Raw genomic sequence first — 22,958 nt, forward strand, 5'->3', positions numbered from 1 at the left:
ATAAAGGCAAAATTACAATAAATGGTATTAAAACGATGTACATGTAGCTCTGAGGGCATATAATCGGGGAATGATGAAATATAAGGAAGATCAAGAAAGTCTTCCTTGAAAAACGGATGATTGAGCTGAGAGCTAATGGAGAGAGATGTACCAGGCAGAGGGACAGGAAGGGTGAAAGCATTTAGGGCAGAAGCTACAGCATATGCAAAGGCTCTGAGGTGAGAAAGATCATAGCACACCTGAGAAAATGAAAAGCCAATGTGACTAAAGCATGGAGAGTAAGAAGCATGCTATGAGCTAAAAAATAGAGATAAGTAGGGTCCAGACCATACACGAGTCTTGCTGTTTGAACTGCACAACCGTACTTGAGCAATGAGAAGCCACTGATATGATTGAAAAAGAGGCATGTTATGGACTGAATTGTGTCCCCCTAAAATTCATATGCTTAAAGTTCTAGTCCCTAGTGTGACTGTATTTGGAGAGAGGGCCTTTAAGGCAGTATGATTAAGTGAAGTCGTAAGGGAGGGATGCTAATTCAATAGGAGTAGTGTCCTTATTTTAAAAATAAAATAAAATAAAAAGAAAGAGACACCAGAGAGCTCTCTCTCTCTCTGTGCAGGTGTGTACAAAGAAAAGGCCATGTGGGACACAGTGAGATGGCAGTCCTGCCTGAAAACCAAGGAGAGAGCTCTCTCCTGAAAGCCTGCTAGCACCTTGATCTTGGGCTTTTAACCTCAAGAACTGTGGGAAAATTAATTTCGTTTGTTTTGGTATTTGGTCTGTGGTATTCTGTTATGGCAGCCAGGCAGACTAATATGGAGACTGACATTCTGTTTGCATTTTCGATCAAACCCTTCGGCTCCTGTGTAGAAAACTTACTGGAAAGAGGTTGGGATGGATATGAGTGAATATGGCAGATTCTTTTAAAAGTCCAGGCAAGAAGTACTGGGGACTCTGATTAGGATAGTGATGAGTGGATTATTAGTGCAGCGAAGTGGATTATTAGTTAGAAATTATCGCAACTGTAAGTGACCAAACAAACAAACACTCACCAGTATCTCACTGGAGATAGAAATGTATTTCTCTTTCAGACGACAGCCTAAAGGTAGGTTAATCCAGGACTGATATGGTGTCCACAGTGCAAGGGTCTCAGTAAGAGTGCACCGCGTGCAAGGGACTCAGGCTTCTATTTTGCTCCACCATGTGTAGCCCCATTCCAACAGTCACCTCCTGATTTAAGATGCTTGTTACAGCTTCAGCCACCGTTTCCATATTCTTGCCAGCAGGAAGGAGGAAAGAGAGGGAGAAGGAGAAAACACTTCACTCTAAGGAAACTCTAAGGATACATCCCTCATTCCATTTGCCGCAACTCAGCCTGGTGTCTACCTTTAACTGGAAGGGAGATTGGAAAATACAGTCTTTATTCAGGGTAGCTGCCTCTGCTATTGAACACTATTGCGGCTGTTCAAGATGGTGTAGAGCCAAATGCAAACCCTCTCCTTCTTCCTTAAAGGGAAAATGGACTACCAATTCCAGCCTCTTAAGGTTCTCCAATACCGTACCTATTTGGATGCTTTGCTACCACCCTGTCCAGCACCCATCCCTTTCCCATTCTGAGATTGCAGCCTGGAGGGGAAGCCAGAACAGGTTGGATCTGACCAAAGGCTGTACTTAGGCTCCTCCTTCTAGCACACTCCACCACTTTGGAAGGGGGGACTTCCTTCCTCTCCTTCCCATTTGGCAGATATGTGCCTTCTGTCACAGCCTCGGTTTCCTCTACCACATGGCATATCCTAAATGCCACTTTTAATTTTGACAGGGCCAGGATTTTGAAATATTAATAGAGCTTTAAACTTTGATAAAGCCATTCTCTGTAGCGTCTGGCTTTTTCTAGATTACTGCGTTTCTGGGGACTCAACAATCCCATTTTGGGAATCGAAAGCTGCCTGCTCCCTTTTGCATTCCCAGCATCACTGTTCTGTTTATTCTTTGAAGCTTATACATGCTTCTGACTGACCAAGGAGAAGGCTTCAGAAGAGAAATGCAAGAAAATATGAACGTGTTTTTAAAGATTATTATCTGCACTATATATTTTTCTTGGAGTTGCTAACCCTTTCGATTTTATATGGCCTTTCTCTAGCCCACATTATTCCTTTTATTTTTTTAATGTTTATCTATTTTTGAGAGAGAGAGACAGAGCATGAGTGGGGGAGGAGCAGAGGGAGAGGGAGACACAGAATCTGAAACTGGTTCCAGGCTCTGAGCTGTCAGCACAGCGCCTGACACGGGGCTCCAAGTCAGAACTATGAGATCATGACCTGAGCCGAAGTCGGTGCTCAACCAACTGAGCCACCCAGGCGCCCCAAGCCCACATTATTCCTTGGAAGGGCAAATTTATCTCTGTTTTGAAGACACCAGTAGGAGGAACGTAATAAGCGTCATAATTTTGAGTTGCAAACTTTGAGACAAGCACAGCACAACAGAACCGAATGAATGTGCGGTTTGGGTGTGGTCCCAGAGATGACAGGAATCGTGAAAAATCTTCTAGTACCTTGGCGGAGCTTAACTCTGTCGCCCACTGAACTTCCAAGCCCCTCTAGTAGAAACCTCTCCTGGTCTCAGCAGTTGGGCCTCTGCCATCTATACGTACTGTGTTCAGGAAGCTACCTGAAGCCCACCTCAACTGAGCCAACACTGTTGATTTACATGGTACATGGTCTGTGGCCCAAAGCTTAGGGCATTCACCTAGAACAGTGGTTCTCATCTGGGGGCGATTTCCCACCCCTGTGCGATGGCAACATTTGACAATGTCTGGGCACATTTTGGTTCACGACGAGGGAGGTGCTGCTCTCCTCCAGTGGGTAGAGACCAAGGATGCTGTTAAACACGCTACAGTGCATAGCACAGTGCACCCACAGCACAGCATTATTTAACTCCAAATGTCAATATTGCTAAAGCTGAGAAACTCTGATACAGAAAATTCTTTAGGTTCTTTTGGCACTTCTCACCAAATCACTGTCTGCATATCCATCCAGGCCACGTCTTCCCTGGATTACCACAATAGTTTCCTAAATGGTTTTCCTGCTTCTTTATCTCCCATAGTCTGTTCTTTTGTTTTGTTTCTTTACTTTTTTCTCATTTTTTTTTATTAAAAAAATGTTTAATGCTTATTGTTGAGAGAAGGAGAGACAGAGCGTGAGCAGGGGAGGGGCAGAGAGCGAGGGAGACACAGAATCTGAAGCAGACTCCAGGCTCTGAGCTGTCAGCACAGAGCCCGACGCGGGGCTCAAACTCATGAACTGTGAGATCATGACCTGAGCCAAAGTCAGACGCTTAACTGACTGAGCCTCCGAGGCGCCCTTTGTTTTGTTTTACTTTTTTAAAATTCAGTTTTTCATTTACATACAGTAAAATGCATTGTGTCTCATGTACAGTTCTAGGAGTTTAAATGAAGATAACATTTGTTGTATAGAGGTCTTACCACAAAAGATACAGAGTGGCAGCTCAGTTTCTAAAGTCTTCATTACGCTGTTTGGGCCTGTCCCCCACATGAGCCACTCTGGGGGTAATGTGAGTCTCGGCAATGGGTTATGTTGTAGTTCAGTTCTCTTCATGTCTGCTATGCTTCTGTGGGTGTGTTCTGCACGAGGGGAGCTTGGGTATGTGCTCTGCGTCCACTTTACTCTCTCCTCTTCAGGGCTTCCCCTACACCCTCGGGCTCCCCGAGGTCCTGCCTGTTCTGGCCTGAAAGACGGGGATCTCCAGAGTCTTTGCACCATAAGCTGCCGTGTAGTTCGGTGTGACTGAGCTTTTCCTTCAGGTGAGAGGACAAGAAAAAGGCAGGAAAAGAAAGTAGCTGAGATACCTCTGTCATTCTGTGCACAAGAAGGGCCCCTTTTCAGAATCCGGCCCTGCTGAGACAGTGCTAACATGCTGCTGTTGCCCTCAGGGCAGGGGTAGGAGAGGAAAAAAAGGGGGCAGGGTGGGGTAATTCCTTCCACCCCATCCTGTTCCACACTCTTCCCTGATCCAGCCTGCTCTCCTGTCAGGCAACAAAGGAGAAGTAAACAACTAGAAAACTCCCTGGCACCATACTGGTCCTTCTTCAGGTTCTGCCTTCCTCTGGTGCGTAAGGCCTACAACTAAGGTATCGCAGCCTGCGCTGCCACGACATTCGGCATTCGGGGAAATTGGGAATGACCTAACTGCAAGTTGCTCTCCCTACTCTGCTCACACAGATAAGGTTCTCTAACCAGAAAGCGCTCATCACGGGGACCAGACGCAGTGCTTGCTAATCCTTGGGTGGCAGGTTCCAGTTCCCTGCCAGCCTGGACACCACACCCTCCTGAGACTACAAAGCCTGCCTCACACAGCCTCTAGTCACTCGCTGTGCTCCCCAGGGCAGCTCCCTGTGGCCCCGCGTGGCATTTCCTGTTCCCCTCCCCCAGCCCGTGAGGACATGTGACGAAAAAACTGCCGTCAGTCTCATCTGGCCAGTGTTGAGTGTTCCGCGTTTGGCTATCCCCATAACCCTAGAGCGGGAATTCCCTCTCACAAACAGGATGACGAGGAGGCCATCAACACTTTCCTTCTTCTATCCACTGGCTATTTTATTTACAAATTTAGAGTCCTCTTTTATTTACTCTTTAGAGTCCTCCAGTAGTTGTTTTTATATTCTGTCCAGAATTTTTAGCTGTAATCAGTGAGAAAGAAGACACTGCCGCTTGGTTACTCTCTCTTGGCTGGGCTTGGAAGTCCCTTTATCTCACGCAACAGCAGAAGGATCTTCTTAAAAGGACACAGAAGTCAGAATAATCCTGCTAAAAGGCATAAGAGACTACATCATTCCCCTGCTCAATCTCTATGTCTCCAATAACACTGTATCTTGACTCAATAAATGCCAAAGTCCCTGTGATCATTTACAAGGCTGTTGGACCGAGCCCTCCAATTTTCTCTATGACCTCATCTACAGTTCAACACAGCTCAACCACTCCAGCTATTTGATTGCTTTTTTGCCCCCAGTAATGGTAATGACGTGCATGCTTCTGCCACCAGGCCTTTGCAATGTTATTCCCTCAGTGGGGAATGTTCCCTCAGATGTTCACATGGCTAATCTCCACAGCTTCAAATCTTTGTTTAGACATGACGTTACTACCCTATTTAAAATCACAAATCCCTCATCCCCTGTACTCCCCATCTCTCTTTTCCTATTTCTCCCCTCCCCTAACACTAATCACCTTCTAACATACGATAGTGTTTACTAATTTATTATTCTTATTGTCTGATACCTCCTCCTCGCATCAGAATGTTAGTTCCATGATGGTAGGGATTTTTAGTCCGTTTTGGATCTTGGTGTCCAGGACAGAGTTGATTACATAATGAGCCCTCAGTAACTATTTATTGATGGAGTAAATAGGTGGGAATATATAAATAATATAAACATACTTTAGCAAGGGTGCTGTTACAGAGAATAAAGGACTTAGAAGAAATTCGGGTCAGGAAAGATTATTTTAGTTCAGATCTTCCCTCAATTTTTAATCAGAATTCTCCTTTACTATTGACCCTGATCAATAGTCAAATGCTTCCCTGGACAAAACACATTCTAGTGATCGCAACACAGCTTAGCATTGATCGGTTCTTGACTTTTTTGTAGGGGTTAGCGAGGCATAAAAGTTCTGGAAAAACATTCTGGAACTTCACACACACACATCTCCCTATCTCTGTGAATAACCCAAGCCAGAATGGCATTTCCCAACCTCCTTTAAAATAGATGTCATTTTTTTGGTTGTCGTCGTTAAAATACGTTCTATAGACTGAGTTTGAAGTTTCTGTATATTAATTTTATATCTCCCGTAAAATAAATCATTTTTACCAGTGTCCTTTTCTTGTAAGTACACCCAGTGAAGTTTCTTGGGTCTAATTAAAGACTAGCCCATTTCATAGCCAATAACACTTTGGAAATATTAACAGAACAGAATGAAAAGGAAAAAATGGATTTACTATTTATCGGGTGTGATGTCATGTAGCTTAAGGTTAATTTTCTCACCTTTTCCTTTAATTCTTCCCATAGATAGAAATAGAGAAGATGGGGAAAAGGTGGAGGTCGAGGAAGAATCTACTTAAAGTCAACTATAATTGCTCATGAACCAGTAACATCATTTTCTCTCCCAACATTTGTTACAAGGTACTATGTTACACAGGCAAACCTACCAGTTCTCTTCTCATAGTCAAAAGTAGTATGAGGGCAGACCGCTGTGAGAATGTAGTTCAGTTGTGGAATTTCTTATAGCTAGTACCTTTATTTTTTCTAATCGATGAGAAAATAAAGGTATTGCATCAGATTAGTGTTTTGAACCCTGTTTTAATGTTATTTACTAACATGCTAACAATTTGTTAAATTTAAACAATACAAACTTTAAAAATTCTAATAATTAGTTTAGTACTAATGGAGAAAGATGGCAGTGGGAGCATGCTCTGGAATTTTCTTTTTCTTGGTCCTTTCACTTATTCAGCAAACATTAACTGAACACTTATTATGGACCAGGCATCACGGTAGCACTATGCTGTCAACACCCGTGATATCCTGTCCCAGGAAGCCTCTTATGTTGACGGCACCTGTGTGAATTCTAGAGTTCAAACTTCACTTCTTCCAAACCACTTTTCTCACCACAAAAATAAGCTTGCTCCAATAAGTGCAACTCCTAGAGAAACTTCTCAGTGTCCTTAGGCAGTGGTTCGTAACACCCATACCGACCGCAATCATTAATCATACTTCAATAAATAAACACCATTGAGAAAAGGAATGTATTCACCAAATTCTAGACCGGGGTTGGGGGGTCGGGGAAGGGTTGTGGAGACATGGAAGGAAAAGCAAGCGTGCCTAGATTTGAGAGAGATCCTATTTGGTCAACACATATATTTGCCAGTGAAATGACTGACATAATCACGTCACCATGAAATTGCTCTTGAGGAAAGTTAAAAGAGAGCAAGAATGGGCTCGAATGCGAAGAGTGCTTTTTGGCACGGTGGCCCATTCTCAGTCGGACAAAACCTCCTCTCCCAGGAGCCGGAGCAGGAGCGGAAGCAGGCGGGCGTTCGCGTTCCGGCGAATTTTGAGCCGCGCCTCCCGCCGTCCGCCGTCACGTGCCGACCCGCCCCGGCCGCGTTGGTGGGTGGGGGCGACTCTGCCAGGCGCCGGGGCAGGAAGGGAGGCGGTCGTGGTGCCATTCTTAAAGGGGCCCGAGGGAAGGCGAGAGGCTGCTGACGGCCGGAAGGAAAATGGTGAGTTGCCGCCGGGGAGGGCGGGGGCCCGAGGGCCGGGCCAGCCAGCGGGCCTCTCCTGTTTGCCGGAGCCCGGCTCGGCGGGCAGCGCCCGGGGTGGGTCGGCGGCCGCTTCCGCCCCGGCTGCTGGCGCGTGCCCACAGCCAGAGACTTAGCCTCTCCCCGCCGCCGCTGCCACCCGCCTGAAGGCAGCATCCTCCAGCGGGTCCTGGGACTGGGGTGCGGCCAGTAGGGTTGGGTCATCTTCTCCTGGGTCCCGCTGGATGCAGAGTGCCAGCTCCTGACTGCAGGGTCTGAGGGGCCGGAGGTCTGGCTCAGCGAAAGGCTCCCCTAAACACCGATATCTTTGCCAGGGCCCGGGCCAGGCCTGAGGGCCAGACAGGCGCAGAGCACCTTCCGCCTGGCGGCCTTAACAGACAGGGAGGACTCAGAAATTCAGATTCCATTCTCGGCCTCGCCTTAGCTTCTGTCCCCTCCTTCCTCCGCCTGCCTCTAAGGATTTCTCCGTATTTTTGCTTTCCTCGAGTCAGGGCAGCTGGAAACCTTTGACCCAGGACTTTGATGTTTAACCTTAAAGTGACTGTCAAATGCTTTAGTTTTGTTTGTTCCGGGGGCTTTGGTTTCTGGGGGGTTTGACTTCGTTCTCGAATGGGTTGAACCCCATGCTTAAAAATAAAATGGAGAATTAAATCATTTGCCTAACAAGGATTTTTCTGGGTCTTTGCTATCGAGCATTTAAGTATTCTCGTTTCTTTAACTGGAAACAAAACACAGCCCCCCACTGTCCTATCTCTGACTTCTCATTTCTCAACCCATCTCCTTCGAATTGTTCTTGTCATGGCCACCAATTCCATGGGACTTTTCAGTTCCTATCTTTCCTGACCTTTCATCTGCATTTCTGGACAGTTTACTCTCTCCCCTTTTTGAAGCTTTCTCTTTCCCCTTGGCTTCTCATTTTTCTCCAACTTTTAGTATTGGTCCGTATGTGTCCCATGTCTAATGCTTGGTTTTCCATTCTGGGTGTTTTTTCTTTTTCTTTATCCATCATTTCTTACACTCATAGCTTCAATTACCTCCTACCTATAAGCAGATGACTTGTGAATTTGTATCACATTTGCGTCTGGGATCCAGTCCAGGTATATATATCCCACTATTTAGTTATCCTGAAAGAAGCTTTTCCCCACTTGGGTACTTCAGAGCCACCTCAGTTTGTCCAGAGTAGAACTCATTCTCTTTCCCTGCAAACCTGGTTTTCCTCAGTGTCCCTCAGCTCAGGGAAAGGTATCATTTAGTCTGTTACACAAGTGAGAAGTTTGGAGTCACCTCGGTAACCCTTTTACCTACGTCTTCCCTCCAGTGTGCAATCTGGCATTAGCTCCTTTGAAGTGGTTAAGAGAGTGGCTAGAGATCAGGCTTCACGAGTTATGTTAACTTTGGGGCAGAGACTGGGATTGTTTTGGGCATGAGGGGAAATACAGGTAAAGGGCATAGCACCATGTTTCTCTCATTGTGTTTAATATGGGTTAACTGTTCTTAGCAGTATTTCCCTACTTCTCTTGTACCTCATCAACCTAAGCTGCTTTTCATCTCTCACTTGGACTAGTCTTGCTCTGTTATTCTTGGCACTCTGTTTCCTGCATGCAGATCTGATCATGCTTCCCATAACCGCTCTGCTTAAAAGTCCTTAGCCGCTTCCCTTCACTTATAGGATAAAGACCAAAATATGACCTACACCGCCCTTTGTGGTCCGCTCCCTACCAACCTTCTCTTATACCACGTTCCTGCTCATTCTCTGTTCTACAGTTGCACATTGGCCTTTCACTGTCTTCCATGTACCGTGATCACTTTAAACAAAGGGTCTTTGCATAGGAAGTTTGGGTCCTTTAGATACCTTTTCAGGCAAATCTTTTGTGACCATGGTGTTCTTCCCTAGTCATAAGTTCTCATAGCAGCCCGTGTCTCTCTTGTCTAGTTTGTACTGCAGGTACAAACAAGTACACATTTTCTTACCTGATCCTTTTATGTAGGTCTGTTCTCTACTAGACTGTAACAGACGCTCCCTGAGGGCAAGCCCATATTATTTATTTATTTATTTATTTATTTTATAGGATTGTATCCCTAGCACTTAGCATGGTGCTTATACTCACTAAATGTTTCTTATGTGGATAAACCAATAAGTGAACACTTGAGCTCAATACTCCACTTAACTGTGTTAATATTTACCCACATGGGGTTGTTTGCAGGGTGTTATACTCATTCTTAAATGCTTCTGCTAACTGTAAGCAATTAGAATTGACTGAGCCTGCATCCCTTTTCTTGTAGGAAGGAATTTTTGGCCTTATTATGGTATTGGGAGGGGTGAAAATGCCCAGAAAAGTGCTCTCTAAATCAAACTATAGCATGTTTTTCACTTGGGTTTCTGATCCTCAGAATGTCAGAATTGCACAAGCAACTCTGACTGTCAGAGCTGGAAGGTAAGACTTTTGTGATAAATTGTGGTCTTTGTCTAAACAAGAATCTAAAATATTAATTAGTTTCACTAATGGGTTCAACTTTTGGTTGAAGAGAGAATGGAAATTCTAAATTTTTGACTTCTATATCTTTCTTGAAAATAGACAAAAATAGACAAGGGTTGAATACTAGCTCCTTATGACTTAGCATCTCTTTCTCTAAGGTGAACTAACAGGATGCATGCACATGACTCCTTATTTATTGGATAGGAGCCTTATTTATAGCATAATACCTATTGATGCGATGTGCTTTCTAATTGTAACTAACATATCCTGTTGTCTATCATACCTTACATATTACCAGTATTCTGAATTTATGGAAAAATTTAAACTTGATACCTATTTCTGCTTTAACTTATGCTCTCATTTACCCAACATGGGGTCAAAAAGCAGATTTTTATTACATTTGTATTTTAAGTTAAAATTGGAAGCCTTAAACTTTTTGGGTTATAATGAGACGTGTGTATTTAGCATTGGTCTCAGAACTGTTCTAATTTTCTTGAAAGAGAAGGAAAATTACATATGAAAAGATCAAAGAATGTGGACCTTGTTTGGTACCTGACTCAAACCTACTGTTGGTAGCAAAAAACAACACACACACATACACACACACACACACACACGCGCGTGGGTAATCTGAATTCCGTTTGATCATTTGAGATTGGGATTATGGTTAGTTTTTTTTTTTTTTAAGATGAGATATTGTTACTATCCTTGTATTCTTAATGGCACATACTGTCATTTTAATGATATATACTAACATATTTACAGTTAAAATGAATTTGGGCCTTTGCTGTGTGACTTCCATGGGGGCAGTATTGAGAGTATTGATGAAATAAGACTGGCTATGTGTTGATAATGTTTGAAGCTGATATAGGTGCATAGGATTCCACTATGCTATTCTCTCCTTTTGTATGTTTTCAAAGTTTTACACATTGAAAAAGGGAAAAAAAGATTTCCATCCTCGTGCTTGTAATCGGTAATACATTCACATTACTAAAAGAAGAGTGCTTCTGGCCACTTTGTTGCCAGATTTCTGGAGAAGAATCTCTGACATTTTTTTCATAATTGTAAAAGGTTCTTCTACTTTTTATATTTGTTTCATCTAGTTTTGCTTTCATAATTCTTTTTTTTTTTTTTTTTTTTTTTTTTTTTTTTTTTTTTTTTTTTNATACCCAGTGTGGGGCTCGAACTCAAGACCCTGAGATAAGAGTTGCACACTCTGCAGATTGAGCCAGCCAGGCACCCCACTTTCATAATTCTTAATAACTTCTTTTTAATCCTCATAGTAATTTAATTAAGATATAAAATGTTATTGGTATTTACTCTTGTGGCTTATTTTTCTTAATTTTTGTTTATTTGTATTTTTTCACAGCTGTGTTACACAGAAATGAACCAAGGTCTTTATAATTCTAAGTACAATAAGGATGATTTTCCTGTTCTTCCTGCGTAGTACAAAAATATGTTTTCTAACAGCTGACAGTGATCCTTGACTTTTCCTATATTCTTCCCTTCCTCTCCAGTTCTGATGAAATTGCACATTATTGTATATAGTTCTTTAAGACATTTATTAGCCAAAGAGAAAGTTAAAGTGCAGCCTATATATAAGATGAACAAATGTGTATGATTCACAGGGATACAAAGGTTAGTAGATTTAAAAGCTCTTTAAATATTCATGTGTTTCAAGTTAATTCACTTAATTGTGACGTGTGTAGATGTCAGTATGTTTTTAAAGGTATTAAGTTTTCTAGGGGCTCCTGGGTGGCTCAGTCAGTTGGGTGTCCAACTTTGGCTCAGGTCATGATCTCATGGTTCGTGGGTTCGAGCCTGGCGTTGGACTCTGTGCTGACAGCCAGCTCGGAGCCTGGAGCCCGTTTTGGATTCTGTGTCTGCCTCTCTCTCTGACCCTCCCCTGCTCATGCTGTCTCTCTCTCTCTCTTAGAAAATAAATAAAACATTAAAAAAATTTTTTTAAAGTATTAAGTTTTCTAACTTTAACATGTACGTGTATTGAAGTCATGGCATTTTATACATGATTTTTTTCTTTTCTAGAGCGAGTCTTTGGTGGTTTGTGATGTTGCCGAAGATTTAGTGGAAAAGCTGAGAAAGTTTCGTTTTCGCAAAGAAACGAACAATGCTGCCATTATAAGTAAGCTAAAAGTGATTCCCTTAGTCTCATGGTCTTTGTTGATTTTTATCTTCTAGCTACATTGAATAAACTGAGACTTTAGGAGATAATATGCCTCCTCCTGTCTTAATCCTCCCCCTTGCTTTTAGATCACTTAAAAAAAAAAAAAAAAAAAGTAACATTTGTTATCTTAGAACAGAGGTGGAGTGTCCTGCCGGCCTCCTTAGCTGCCTACACAGCTCTGGAGAAGATAATCTTAGTCACCTGCTCATGGTAGTGACCCATCCAACTCCATCTTCTAACTTATCAGCAGATTAAAAATTTCCTGGTCCTTCACTCTCAGCCAGAAACCTTTGCCTGCACCTCAAGTGGTAAAGTGTTCAGCATTGTCTTCAAAGTGATTTGGGGCCTTATTTCAATTCTAGACTTGAGCCCTAGTTTCACGGAGAGTACTTTTAAGTGTCACCGACTTTGGACAATGGGAGGAATGATTTGCATATTGCCTCTTCCACTGTGAGCTGTGTCTAATGCTATGCAGATTTCTTTTATATTCTTAAGTAATATTTAAGATGTGGGTGATGATTTAGAAAGGTGGAGGAAGGGCCGGGGGTGACAGTGTAGAACTCTATAGACCATGCCTCACAGAGAGTCTCTTGGCAGATGTGAATTAACAAGGCAGTGACAACTTGTCATGAATTTTGGTTCTATTACAAATAAATACTACAACATGGGCGTGCAGTTCTTAAGAGTGAACGTTCATGTCAGTACCATTTTGCTGCAAAAGGTAAAGCTATTTCAGATCTTACTGTATCTTACAGAATTTACTATGAAATTATTACAAACCAAAACTGGCCAACATTTCAGAGTAATGGAAAAGTATAAAGGCATAGATTATCTAAACATACTTCAATTTGTCTTCGGATTATGGTACATATATTTGCATATAGATATCATGCTATTTGATAATTCGTCATGTCTGAATAATCACACTGCGCTGTGAACTCTGGACCCTGGGGAAGCTGGGAATCTAGTGGTGGTTCTATCCTAACCCCTGGTCTGCTTTGCCTTTGCAGTTCTGAGCGTGCTACGTAGACCATGCTCCTTTGTAGTCACCCTTTCAGACCTTTTCTTATTATCAAGGAAGTTGTGTTTGCATTACAAAATTCTTCAGATACACAGAAAATGTGAGGAGTTGATGTAAACTTCCAAATAAGCAAATTAGGTGATGAGAATTGTGGGTAAAAGCCTTTAAATGCAGACTGCTTGAAAAGCACAGCTAGCTAATTAGACCATAAACTAAACTGCAAATGCGTTTTGTGATTGTGTTTCTTAATGTTTTAATTTTAGATGTCAGAAAAAGGGCTGAGACTCTGTGGGTTGGGTAGATCGAGGTCACATTAGAATCACAGTTTACCTATACTGTCTTTTTATTTTAGTGAAGATTGATAAGGATAAACGCCTGGTGGTACTGGATGAAGAGCTTGAGGTTTGTTTGATCAGCTAAGTACAGTTTTATAGTTAAGCAATTAATATTGCTTAAAAGATGCTGTGTTAGTGACATGTCCTTTTAGAATGAGTCTGAATACATGCTTGTTATGCATGAAAAGCATGTGCTAATTATTATGTAGCACAGTCTTGCTAATTTAATCACTTTCTTTAAAACATTAATGAAACCAGTGTAATAAGTGGTCGAAGTTAGGGCTACATGTCCAATAAAAACTCAGAAGTTAACTTTATAACTTCTAACTTGCTTGGCCAATAATTAAGCTCTAAAATGCTATAACCTAAGCGTTTAGTTTGTCATATTAAGTAACTAATTTAGACTGAAAAGAAATTAACTTCTTTTCTCCAAGATGTTGTTGTTTCCTTTGAGTGGCTTATTATCTTACTCAGAATTTCCTGACAGCTGGAACATGAGCACAACTGTTTAGTTAATAAATGGAACTACATTGAGTGGACTGGTGCGGGCTTTCATTGGCTTGAGGGTTTAGTGATCTCAATTTATATGCAGTTTAGTAACCTAAAATTTTGTTATGGGATATGGTTATGAAATTATATCTGTTAGTAGAATGGGTACTTGGTATATGTCTTAAGGACTTACAGGTAAAAAATGTTTAAAAGATGTTTTTCTTTATGGTGCCAGGGCATTTCACCGGATGAACTTAAAGATGAACTGCCTGAACGACAACCTCGATATCCTTTTCTTAGTGCTTCAGTGGTCAGAATTTTATTTATGAAGTTGGTTTGTTCAGTTTTTAAAAGACCTATACTTTACAAAATATTCTCCCATACCATGATCACAATCAAAATGTGTATGCGCAGGGGTGCCTAGTGTCCAGCTCAGGTCATGATCTCAGGGTTTGTGAGTTTGAGCCCTGCATCAGGCTGTCTGCTGTCAGCCCAGACCTGCTTTGGATCCTTTGTCCCTCTCCTCTCCCCCACTGTGTTCTCTCTTTCTCTCCCTCTCTCCCTCTCTCTCTCAAAAAAAAAAAAAAAATATGCACATATTGGACTAAGAAAAATGGGAAGTTGAAGTATTAGTGAGATGAATTATTTTTTAAAAATTCCTTTTATTATGTGTTTATAATAAAAATTTAGAAAGAGAAAAAAATCCTTACTAAATCTATACTTTTAATAAATTTACTTTTGAGGGATTATATGATTTAATAACAACTTTGGGGCTCATGTATACTTTTGTGGAAAGATAATGATAATAAAGGTATGGCCCAAATGGATAGGAGAGAAATTTACCGCTCACTAGCTCCTCAGTTGTAATATTTCTTTCAGAACTTTGTCGATAGGTACTTGTCTCAAATAGAGCAAAAACTTTTAGTTTCTTTAACTTGAGAAAAACCTTCATTGTGTATAGTTATAAATATCAACATGATGATGGAAGAGTTTCATATCCTCTGTGCTTTATTTTCTCCAGCCCTGTTGGTGAGTAAATTCCTTTAAATAGTGTATATTTGGTTCTGATCTAATTAAACCATTTTTATATAAGACAAATTTTATGCTTGTTTTAAAGATATAAAGTGTTGAATTAACCTAAATAGAGATATGTGTGCATGTGCACATGAATTCATCCTTAGAAAGAAATTTTCTTAGGATAAATTTCTAGAGGCATAATTCATCAGTCAAATCATACATACATTTAAGGAATTTGAAATGTAGTGTCATTGTAAATTACCAGCATACGTTTTTTATTTTAGTTTTGTGCATAAGTACGTGAACTTCGTGTATGATCATGATTCATATTTGCATTTATGTTTAAAATAGTAGTTACCGATGCTACGCCTATAATCTTGAGAATAGTTCCAGAATAGCTTACATTAGATATTAAAGTGGCTTATTGTTAATTAAGGTATATCGTTATCACCAGAATATCCAGTACCATCACCATTTTTGCCCACAACTCTCTGAACCCTTCTCTAAATTTTACTATTTGCATCATTTACTTAGCACTTAAAATAGTAACTTTTTTCCAGGGCTCATCTCCCCACGCTGATTTATCACCATCCCCAAACCTATATGTGTTAGGCATCCATAAAATTGACCTTGATATTTAATGTCAAAATTAAGATAGTGCTGAAAAGTTCTTAAGTATTTACAGGGTTGTAAAAGATCTACAGAGATCTAGCTTCATTTATTTTTGTTGACCTATATAGCCTTGTTTGTCATTTAGCTATGGCTCTGTGCAGGCAATATGCAGTTTAAGACTCTCGAAATACACCCATACGCACTTAGACTTAAGTTTTTTGTAAACCCAGTAGCATAAGAAAATCCTAAATGTGTTATTTTTTGGAAGTAAAAAATGAAAACTCATCACTTTTTAAATTTCTGAGTCTCATGTCTACACTAATTTCTCTTCCAGGATGTAAGCCTGAACAACAGATGATGTATGCTGGGAGTAAGAATAAGCTAGTCCAAACAGCTGAACTAACCAAGGTTGTATTTGTATTTTACTTGCTTATTGAGACAGTATTTCTCCCTTCAGGTGCTAAAGTAATCTGAAGAGTTAAGTATTTTTTATGCAGGTGAGAGTTATATAGAACAGAGCAGTAAACTTAGAGAGTTTTATTGTTTGAAAAAAGAATGATACAAGTCATTAATTCAAAGTTTTTTGAATGGAAATTATAAGTTGATTAGAAGAAATCACATTCAAAATATAGGCAGCTTTAGAAAAGCCACTGCAACTATTCAGTCTGTTGAGAGTTTTTTTTATCTGGTATATGTAGTTTCTGGTAGATAAAAGTAAGCATTGAAATTTCTCAGAGCCCTTTACCATAGCCTAAATGAAACAAATTCCGTATTATGCAGTTAACTGTTTCGTTCCCAAGTGTAAAATTAAATTGTTAAGAATACTTATTAGCTTTCTGAAGCTACAACATTCTGTTTTATATGAGACCCTGTCCTTACGTCCCCATTGGCCCCATTGTTTTATGGCATTTTTGAAGTTTAATGGTAAGAGAGATACTTGTTCTCAAGCTGTATTTAACTTCCATGTATTAGTTTGAGTTGATAAAGTATATACTTTTAAGGTTTTGAAATGGAGTATTGTATCACTGAAACAATATTTCCTTTCAGGTTCTATTTTAAGAACAGCATCAGTGTTTTCTCCTTAGTTATTTAATCATCAACCCAGGAGATGTCTTTCATTCCCCCCTGCTTTTTCTGTTTAGCCCATGTAATTGTGATTGACACCACCAACTTATAGACCCTACTTTTTCTCGTTTGTACCATAGGAACACCTTGGAGTTGACCTAAGGGGTGGGTGGTTAGGAAGGAGCTCTGTTAACAGCTTCATTTCTGTTCTAATCCCATGCACAATGTAAAGTGCTGGAATTAAGGCATTACAATTTATAAGTGGCTTTTACAGATAATCACATTGAATCCTCACTACCACACTTTGTGGTTGATGGTGATATTCCTGTTCTGTAGATGGGAAAATTGAGGTTCAGAAGATGAAAGACTTGCCCAAGGTTTTATAATAGTAAATGACAGAGCTAGGATTCAAACCCACATCTGGCCTCAATCCCATCCTTTCTGCTCTATTACATTCTTTCTTTGTGTTATACTTCCTCCGTCTGTGTGTGTACAGATCCTTGCAGAGATATGTGGCTGTGGACCTGTAGTGTATCCTTATCAAAACAGTCTACAGCTTGTATTTCCTCCAACTGTGGAAGACCAGTGTATGTTCTTGAAATTCCTAACTGATTTTAGTTGTGTATACTTGGGGTATCTCTTCTAGTGGATATGATGTACAGAACTGTTCTTTTAGAACATTTGTAGATTTGTGCTTTTAAGAGAGTTTTGGTTTTATGCCATCTTGATTGCTAAACTTTGGTAACTTAGTACTTAGCATTAAAAAAAAAAAAGTAAAGGTTGGGGCTCCTGGCTTGCTCAGTCAGTAGAGTATGTGACTCTTGACCTCAAAGGTGTAAGTTCGAGCCCCACATTGAGTGTAGAGATTACTTTAACAAATAAAAAAAGTAAAGGTATATCTAACTTACATAGGTAAGTCATGAGCAGCATGAATGAAAGGAAGGAGGATTTGATATTCAACACTCACGTATACAATATGTTTGATTTTTTTTTTTTTTTGAGAGTGTTAAAGTATGACCTAAGATTTTTTTCCTTAAGGTATTTGAAATAAGAAACACTGAAGACCTAACTGAAGAATGGTTACGTGAGAAACTTGGATTTTTCCACTAATGTGAACTTCTGTGTTTCTAAAGTATTTATGTATTAACCTGACCATACTGGAACCAGACATAAATACTTATGCCTAAAAATACACTGTTACTTACAGTTTGTTTCCTGCAGTAAAGAAAAATTCTTCATTTGTTCAAAGTTTGAACAAAGGGGAAATCATCTTCATAGTAATGAAACTTTGTAAAGTGTTTCCTTATATTTGTAATTGTTAGGTGGACTACTTCTCTCCAGGGACTTTTTGCACTCTTGTGACTAATTTCTATAACTTACGGTTCAGAATTTGTTACTATTTACAGACACTATTGGAAAGTGGGTATTAGATTGTGATAGACAACAGTTGCCTCCTTTTGACAAATACTGGATATTAGCAGTTTATATATGAAAATAGCATATTATCACTTGTCAAGTCTTTGAAATTAATTTGGGGTAGAACACTTGAATGACCCAGTTTTGAGCCATGAAAAGTAATTTACTGTAGTGTAATCTGCATTACAAGTACACTTTTCATCAATTCCATGCCTTCTTTGGTTTCCTGTATCTTTTTAATCAAGTCCAGAAATTTTATTCATCAGTCATTTCATTCTTAGGTCTGGGAGTTAGATTTTATAATAGTTATGACTATTAGGTTTTCTTTTTAATAGAAAATAGCATCTTAGTCTTGGAAATTGATAGGTTGGAACTAATCAAGGGCTTCATTCCTGGTTGTGTCATAGCTAGATAGTTTTGGATCTAGGTTGATAACACTTTATTTATAAAGCACCTCTCAGTGTTGTCCTGTGAACACTAGTTATTTTAAGTGTGTTAATACTGTGCCTTTGATTTGTTAGCTTTGAAGTTAGTTTAAGACTTTTACACTGCCAGTATTCCAGATTTGGTGAAATTAATACTTTTGTAAAGGGTCCAAGTAAAACAATTTTCTAATATGTTTATCTGAAATTTGTAATAAAGTCAACTTCATATTTTTAAAATTCCAACTATCTGCTTGCATTGGTGAATATTGGCAGTTGAGAGTTATAACTTTGGGTATACTTATGATTAGTTTTGTGCCATAGGAAAAATTACTTCTCTTAAAACCTTGGCCAGAGTTAATAACATTAACACATCAATAGAAATTGCATCTTATATCCTAAATGTCAGAAGATACTCTAAACTGTACATCTGTCTTGTTGGCATCCTTGGCATAAAGCAAGGATTCTAATATGAAGTGTACTTTAACAACGTATAAGTAACTGTTTAACATTAATTTGACAAATGGTCTTGAGACTCTAAAGACTAATCAGTTTTGGTGAGCGAATTCTTATATTAAGAAAATCTTAGTCATTTCAAAACTAGAAAGGCATTTTTTTATGTTGGCATATTTTCCATTCATCCATTCTTTGCATTTTTTGAGGTTTCTGTGCCAACTTTAATACAGAGGTGAAGATAGTTGGAATTTTCAGAATATTGAATCCTCTGTTGCCAACACTATTTGGCTTCACTAATCTAAAAAACAGGAAGCAATGGGAAGTTAGTTGGAGATGAGGAAGTGCTAGAGTGGGCATTTGTTTTGGGTAATGAATGGGAAGAATTCTTTATTCCAGTTGAGAGAGAGAGAGACAACTTTACCCAGGAAGTTTATGAATTCTTTAAACAGCTATTTTGATATTGGAGAATAATGCTTATAATTCTGCAGAAATGCAGATATAACCCAAGTCAATGGAGAGTCTTTTTAATGTTTTTAAATGAAGGAAATGAGATTTTTGTTTCACCTGGTTTGCAGCAATAAGAGAAACTAGTGCTGCAAGAATGTATTTTTTAATGAGGTTCCTTTATTGTCTTGCCTGTTGTTGTTTTTTGTTTTTTAAATTGAAAGCCCTCTATAATGTCAGATAATACTGACCTCCATGAATAGAACTTAGTTCCCCTGTTCTCTAACAGGGGCAAAGAACTGTGATAAATCATGCTTTTTTGACCTTGTTTGATTCCTTAACTATAACACGTATTTTACAGGACAGTAGAATAAGACTGGGGAAGCAGTAGAACATGTTTTTACTCCCTCCGTCCTATAGGGAGACTTCTAAATTCTACACTCTAGAGTATTCTCAGACTTTTGTATAAATTTCCTTTCCACATAATCAAATTTTTGCATTGTTCTGTTCAAGTATATTTCTCTTTGCTCTCTTTTTCTGCCTTCTCTCAAACAGTAACTCCAGATTTGACAATTGCAGTTTTAACATTCCATAGCTTTCTGGTGCAGCTATTCCCATTCATATCTTAATCTTTCCCTTTTGGCATCAGCTTTTTTTCCTGGGAACCTCCTTAATGGTCTTCTAAGTCAGCATTAGTTTTGAAATTGTTGGCCTTGCATAGTAAGTTCTGCATAGCATCTAATGTTATCACAATAGAGCCGCTAGGACCCCTAGCATGTTTTTAGTATGGTTTTTGTGGCAGCGCAACTGACAGATGAAGAAAACTGTTCTCAGGTTACTATGCTGAAATTCCAAAATGTCGTTTTGAATAGCATTCACGTTCTGGTACTGAAGCAATCATGTCAGGAGAAAGGTTGTTAGACTGTTTTCATTTAATTGACTTCTCAAATAAATGTTCAAATTGTCTATTTCTAAAAAGTGTACCAAATGCCTAGTGCAGTTAAACATACTCTTGTTTAAGAGGGTGTTGCTACATTTTTTTTATTATCATAACTAAATAATCTTTGTAGCAAAATGTCTGTCAGCACTTTTCTCTCCCCTTTTATCTCCTATTTTCAGGAGTCACATGTAGCCATAAACTGTATTCTGGTCTGACACTTTAAAAATTTCCAGTTAGAGGAGTTTATTGCCAAATTAAATTTGGCTGTCTTTATTCCCCACATATATAGCTAGTGAGGAAGGTATACTTAAAAAAATGTTTGGACTACTTTAAAACCTGAACAATGTCATTAATCCATAATGTGGACTAGTGATGAATAGATATTTTCATAAGAGTTTAAATGCTGATATTTGGTGGAAGTAGAGAGTAACTTGTATTCTATCAATTCAAATATTCTTAGTACGGTTGCTTTTCCTATTTGTTCAATAGACTGATAATACTGGAATCTACGGAATTTGAGCCTTTACAACTTATGTGAAGAAGTGTCTCAAACATTTCTGGACAAATCTTATTTTGTATTTCTGGAAGAATGTAAATCTTACAGGCCACTTAACACCAATGGTCCCAAGTTGAATATTCTTGAGAAATTTGTTTCTTGTTAGGCCATTTGACATTTCACATCCGTGACCATGTTCCTGTAATATTCAAAACAACTATGTTAAGGTTGTGATAGAAACTGTGTTCTCTTGCTTTTTGGAATATAGTTCATACACGTATATTACTTGAATATTGTTTGAGATCACTACCTTGCCAGGGCAGTTCCAACTGATCTGGATGGCCCGATATAATCTCATTCAGGAGGCTTGAAACATTCATGGTTTAGTCTTGTGAACTTTAACAGTTCCCTGTCATCATTTAACAAAATCAACAACTGGCACAAGTTCCTAAGCTGTGATTTCAGTCTCTGCTAGTTCATATTGCATGTTTATTTTGAACAGTCTTCTGTTAAGCATGGTGCTTGTACTGGTTTAAATAAAATGTTAACATGAAAAGACTTCTGACTTCTCTTTTTTTCCCTCACCTCCTCTCCCTTTTAGAGTTACTTTTACCTGCCTGGCTCAATTGTGGCCTTTGCATGAGCCACACCGATTCAGTTTACTTTCTCTGGAAAAAGAGGCAAAATAAACAGGAATCACGTGGCAAAAACAGGATTGGGTGAGGGAGAATGTAACATTCTAAAAACTTCTAAAACTTGGTCTGATGCTAAAATGATTGTAGTGGCAGAGGGCGTTCTTTTTTTTTATTTTAATGTTTGTTTATTTTTGAGAGAAAGAGTGCTAGCTGAGGAGGGGCAGAGAGAGGGGAAGACACAAAATCCAAAGCAGGCTTCAGGCTCTGAGCTGTCTGCACAGAGCCCGACGTGGGGAATTATGAGATCATGACCTGAGCCGAAGTCGGAGGCTTTACTGACTGAGCCACCCAGGCGACCCCGGAGGGCGTTATTTCAAATGATGAACTCTTGCTTTCAATGGGAAAACCTTAAGGGGGCTGCTTACTTTCCAAGAAATCAAATTCAAGGATCTTTTATTGAATATTGTATATCACTATTAAACATTCATTGAAGTTCCATTGAGCCTTTATAGACTATTCTACAGGGTTTTCTATTGAATGAATATAAATTACCACTTCTTATCCAGTTTTTAGAGTTTACCATACACTTCTTGTGATCGAATATGTGATAGAAGTCACAGTTTATGTTTGTGAAAGTAGTTGATGCCTTCCTGACTTCAGGAATCTCACAAGGAGAATTGGGCAGAGCTTGGAAACCTGTCTAATTTCTCAAATGTGTCCATTTAGCTACTCAAATGGCCAACTCCTAAATTTTTTCACTTTTTTTTTTTTTTTGGTCCTATTTGTTTTTCAGCAACAAAACGCATTTACAGACACTTAACCTCCCAGCGTGGGCCCAACTCTCATTTGCATGAAGACACACCCTGGGTAGATATTGTTTCCTTTACAGTATATTTTTAGCTATGTTGGGGACACAAGTAGATTAAAGAGCTTATTGCTGAGCATCAGGGAGTTTTTACACTGTCTCTTGTTCTTTACTTGAGATCTCTCCCCAGGTGACATGAAAGCTCCCTGCCGAGGTAACCCCCTTTTCCAATTACAGGGAAGAAAATGCAGAATGCCTAGGTTCTAGCTTGCACCCAAAAACTGTGCTGTAGTCCCCAAGGTGTGTGTGTTAAGAGAGGGAGCGAGAGAGACACTCCTTGTCTCTATCACCTGCACAATTAAGCACAAATTCTCTTCCTAGAATTCAAGGCCTTTGGTGTTTTGGCCGATTCCTTACCTATAGTGGACAGCCAAGCCCAAGTATGCTGCAGCCCGTAGTTAGGGAGCAGGGCCCCAGCCACTGCTCCTTGGTGAGGCCTTCAGGCCACCATGACTTGTCTCCAGGCTGTCCTTCCCTGCCCTCAGCCCCTCCCATCCTCACTTGACACAGGATCTCTCACTTGCGGCACTCCCTGGTTAGACTCAAGGGCCATGAGCCTCTAAGCTGGGCCGATCACCCTCCCAGTGTCAGGAATCAAATTGTAAAGTGCCTCTTGGTTTATTGTAGGGAGGTATGTTATAGTTCAGTTCCTGACATTGGAAAGACTACCTCGTTCTCTTGAAGTGGGAACTAAACATGGAAGAATGCCCTAAGGTGGAGGAGGGGGGAGAAGGTGCCTGCGGGGGCCATGTGGAACGAAGCT

General features: G+C 39.7%; 1 protein-coding gene across 2 annotated transcripts; it reads left to right on the top strand.

Moving 5' to 3' along the window:
- Nucleotides 1-7,162: 7,162 nt before the first annotated feature.
- Nucleotides 7,163-21,253, top strand: GMFB (glia maturation factor beta). Of its 2 annotated transcripts, none has more exons than XM_039240462.1 (7): nucleotides 7,163-7,281; nucleotides 11,844-11,940; nucleotides 13,356-13,405; nucleotides 14,063-14,112; nucleotides 14,771-14,856; nucleotides 15,791-15,864; nucleotides 17,560-21,253. In XM_039240462.1, exons 1-7 carry the CDS (start codon nucleotides 7,279-7,281, stop codon nucleotides 17,629-17,631), a joined length of 432 nt encoding a protein of 143 aa, XP_039096393.1. In that variant the 5' UTR covers nucleotides 7,163-7,278; the 3' UTR covers nucleotides 17,632-21,253. The 2 variants fall into 2 exon arrangements, with proteins under 2 accessions (XP_039096393.1, XP_039096394.1); XM_039240463.1 differs by having other exon boundaries at nucleotides 14,774-14,856.
- Nucleotides 21,254-22,958: the final 1,705 nt, after the last annotated feature.

This window comes from Hyaena hyaena, unplaced genomic scaffold (genome assembly GCF_003009895.1).
Source record: "Hyaena hyaena isolate Hyena2069 unplaced genomic scaffold, ASM300989v1 scaffold_175, whole genome shotgun sequence".
Taxonomy (NCBI): domain Eukaryota; kingdom Metazoa; phylum Chordata; class Mammalia; order Carnivora; family Hyaenidae; genus Hyaena; species Hyaena hyaena.